The following is a 1,824-nucleotide window of genomic DNA, read 5'->3' on the forward strand; positions in this document are numbered from 1 at the left end:
AGGGCTTCCTTTAACCCTGATACTTCTTCTCTTCATCAGGAAAGCGGTACTGTTTTGGAGAAGGCCTGGCTAAAATGGAGCTCTTTCTCTTCCTCACCACCATCATGCAGAACTTCCGCTTCCAGTCCCTGCAGATGCCTCAGGACATTGACATTTCCCCCAAATATGTGGGCTTTGCCACCATCCCTCGGAACTACACCATGAGCTTTGTGCCCCGCTGATTTAGGGCTTTTCCACGGGTAGGAGAAATGGAGGGGCAAGGGAAATGTTGATCTGGGGATTGGGTGAGTGAGTTGGAAGTAAGAGGGCTCATGGAAAGGAAGTTGTGAAGGGAAAGGAAGAAACATAGGGGATAAAAGTGGGAAAATAAACAAAACAGATTGCTCATTTTCCTAAAGATGTGATACTGCTAAAGGTGTATAAAAATAAAGATGTGTATGTATCAATTACTCAAGATGAATACAATTATTATGTATTTGAACACAAGAATTAAAAGAACTATCATGAAAGGACACAACCAGCAGCTATTAATTGCACACTATTCTGTGTCAATTCTGCCCAAAAAGCATCTATGATCTTCTCACTTAATGCTCAGAAACATGCAAGAGGATCAGTATTGCAAGTGACTAAGCTGAGACTTACAAGATTTAAATCTAAGATCTCACAGAATGTAGGAGGCCAGCTAGTACTAGAACCAAGATCTTTGCACATAGTATTAGGAGAAGATTCTTGAAGTTTATACTTTTCTCAAATAAAACCACAAAAATGTATAAAATCTGAGTATACTTTTCCAGGGTTTTGGAGCACTAGCAGGCAATGACTTGATCTCCTCCCCTCACACTTATCCACATTCTCATCTACTCATGTATACCATGGAATCTAGGGTATCGGTCTGTCTTCTCATTAGGATAGGCCACTGTTTCTGTCTCAGATGCAGGCTGGAAAACAACAATCAGGCTTCTTAAATGACATGCATGAAAGAGACAATCATGTTTTAAAAAGCCATATCTTTGGACTAGCACATGTCCATAAGAATGGGTATGTTTATGCACAAATGATTTTTTATTAATTCTGTTGAGAAGTAAAGCAATGAGACAGTTCCAAATAGGTTAGTAGGACAGTTACAAAAATTCATATATTATATATTGTGGTTTTCACAGTAGTTATTCATAGTACAACATGCAGACATTCAGCTACCCTGTATCAGCAGGACCTACTGTTTCCAGGCAGGTGCAGCACTGTGAGACCCTCTTCCACCCCTTGGGAGGCCCCCACCACTCCACAGCACCTCCCCTACCCTGCCCGCTGAGTAGGAATTTCTGCCACGTTCCAGGAACCAGAGATTCAGTCCTAGCCCAGGCCTGGGGAGTGTGTGGGAGAGCTTCTGGCTACACTGCCCTGGAATGACCTACTGGCCCCAGTCAAGGCACAGCGTGGGTAACACCATCTTTCACCCTCTTGAGAAATTCTCATCACTCCGTAGTGATCTGCAACATTATCCCACACAGTAAAAATATATGTCGCGTTCTGGAAACCCCCATTTCCAGTCCTAGTCCAGGCCTGGTGAGTGTGTGGGAGAGCTGCCTCTCCCACCTACTCCAACTTGTCCCCTCCAGACTCAGCTCAGGCACGGCATACAGGCCTGGGGTAAAATACTTCAGCTGAAATCCCTGCAGAGAGTGTAGGAGACAGAACCACCCACCTAGTACAGAACCAGAACATCTTGCCAGAGGGGCACAACAGGTTCAGCCCAAAGGACAACAAACGGAAGGAACTGAGAACAGCAGCCAGATCCAAGCCAGGCACAGCTGGATAAATCCAAAC

At 44.5% G+C, this 1,824-nt stretch overlaps 1 protein-coding gene across 1 annotated transcript in view; it reads left to right on the plus strand.

The window, feature by feature from the left end:
• The window catches only part of LOC101571459 (cytochrome P450 2A5-like), a 6,771-nt gene extending 6,322 nt beyond the window's left edge, over positions 1-449 (plus strand). The window contains exon 9 of the mRNA XM_004647967.2: positions 32-449. Within this exon, the coding sequence (XP_004648024.1) occupies positions 32-221 (190 nt within the window). The 3' untranslated portion in view covers positions 222-449. The remainder of the gene's footprint in view (positions 1-31) is intronic.
• The last annotated feature ends 1,375 nt before the right edge of the window (positions 450-1,824 follow it).

This window comes from Octodon degus, unplaced genomic scaffold, assembly GCF_000260255.1.
Source record: "Octodon degus isolate 3935 unplaced genomic scaffold, OctDeg1.0 scaffold00344, whole genome shotgun sequence".
In the NCBI taxonomy this organism is placed as follows: Eukaryota; Metazoa; Chordata; class Mammalia; order Rodentia; family Octodontidae; genus Octodon; species Octodon degus.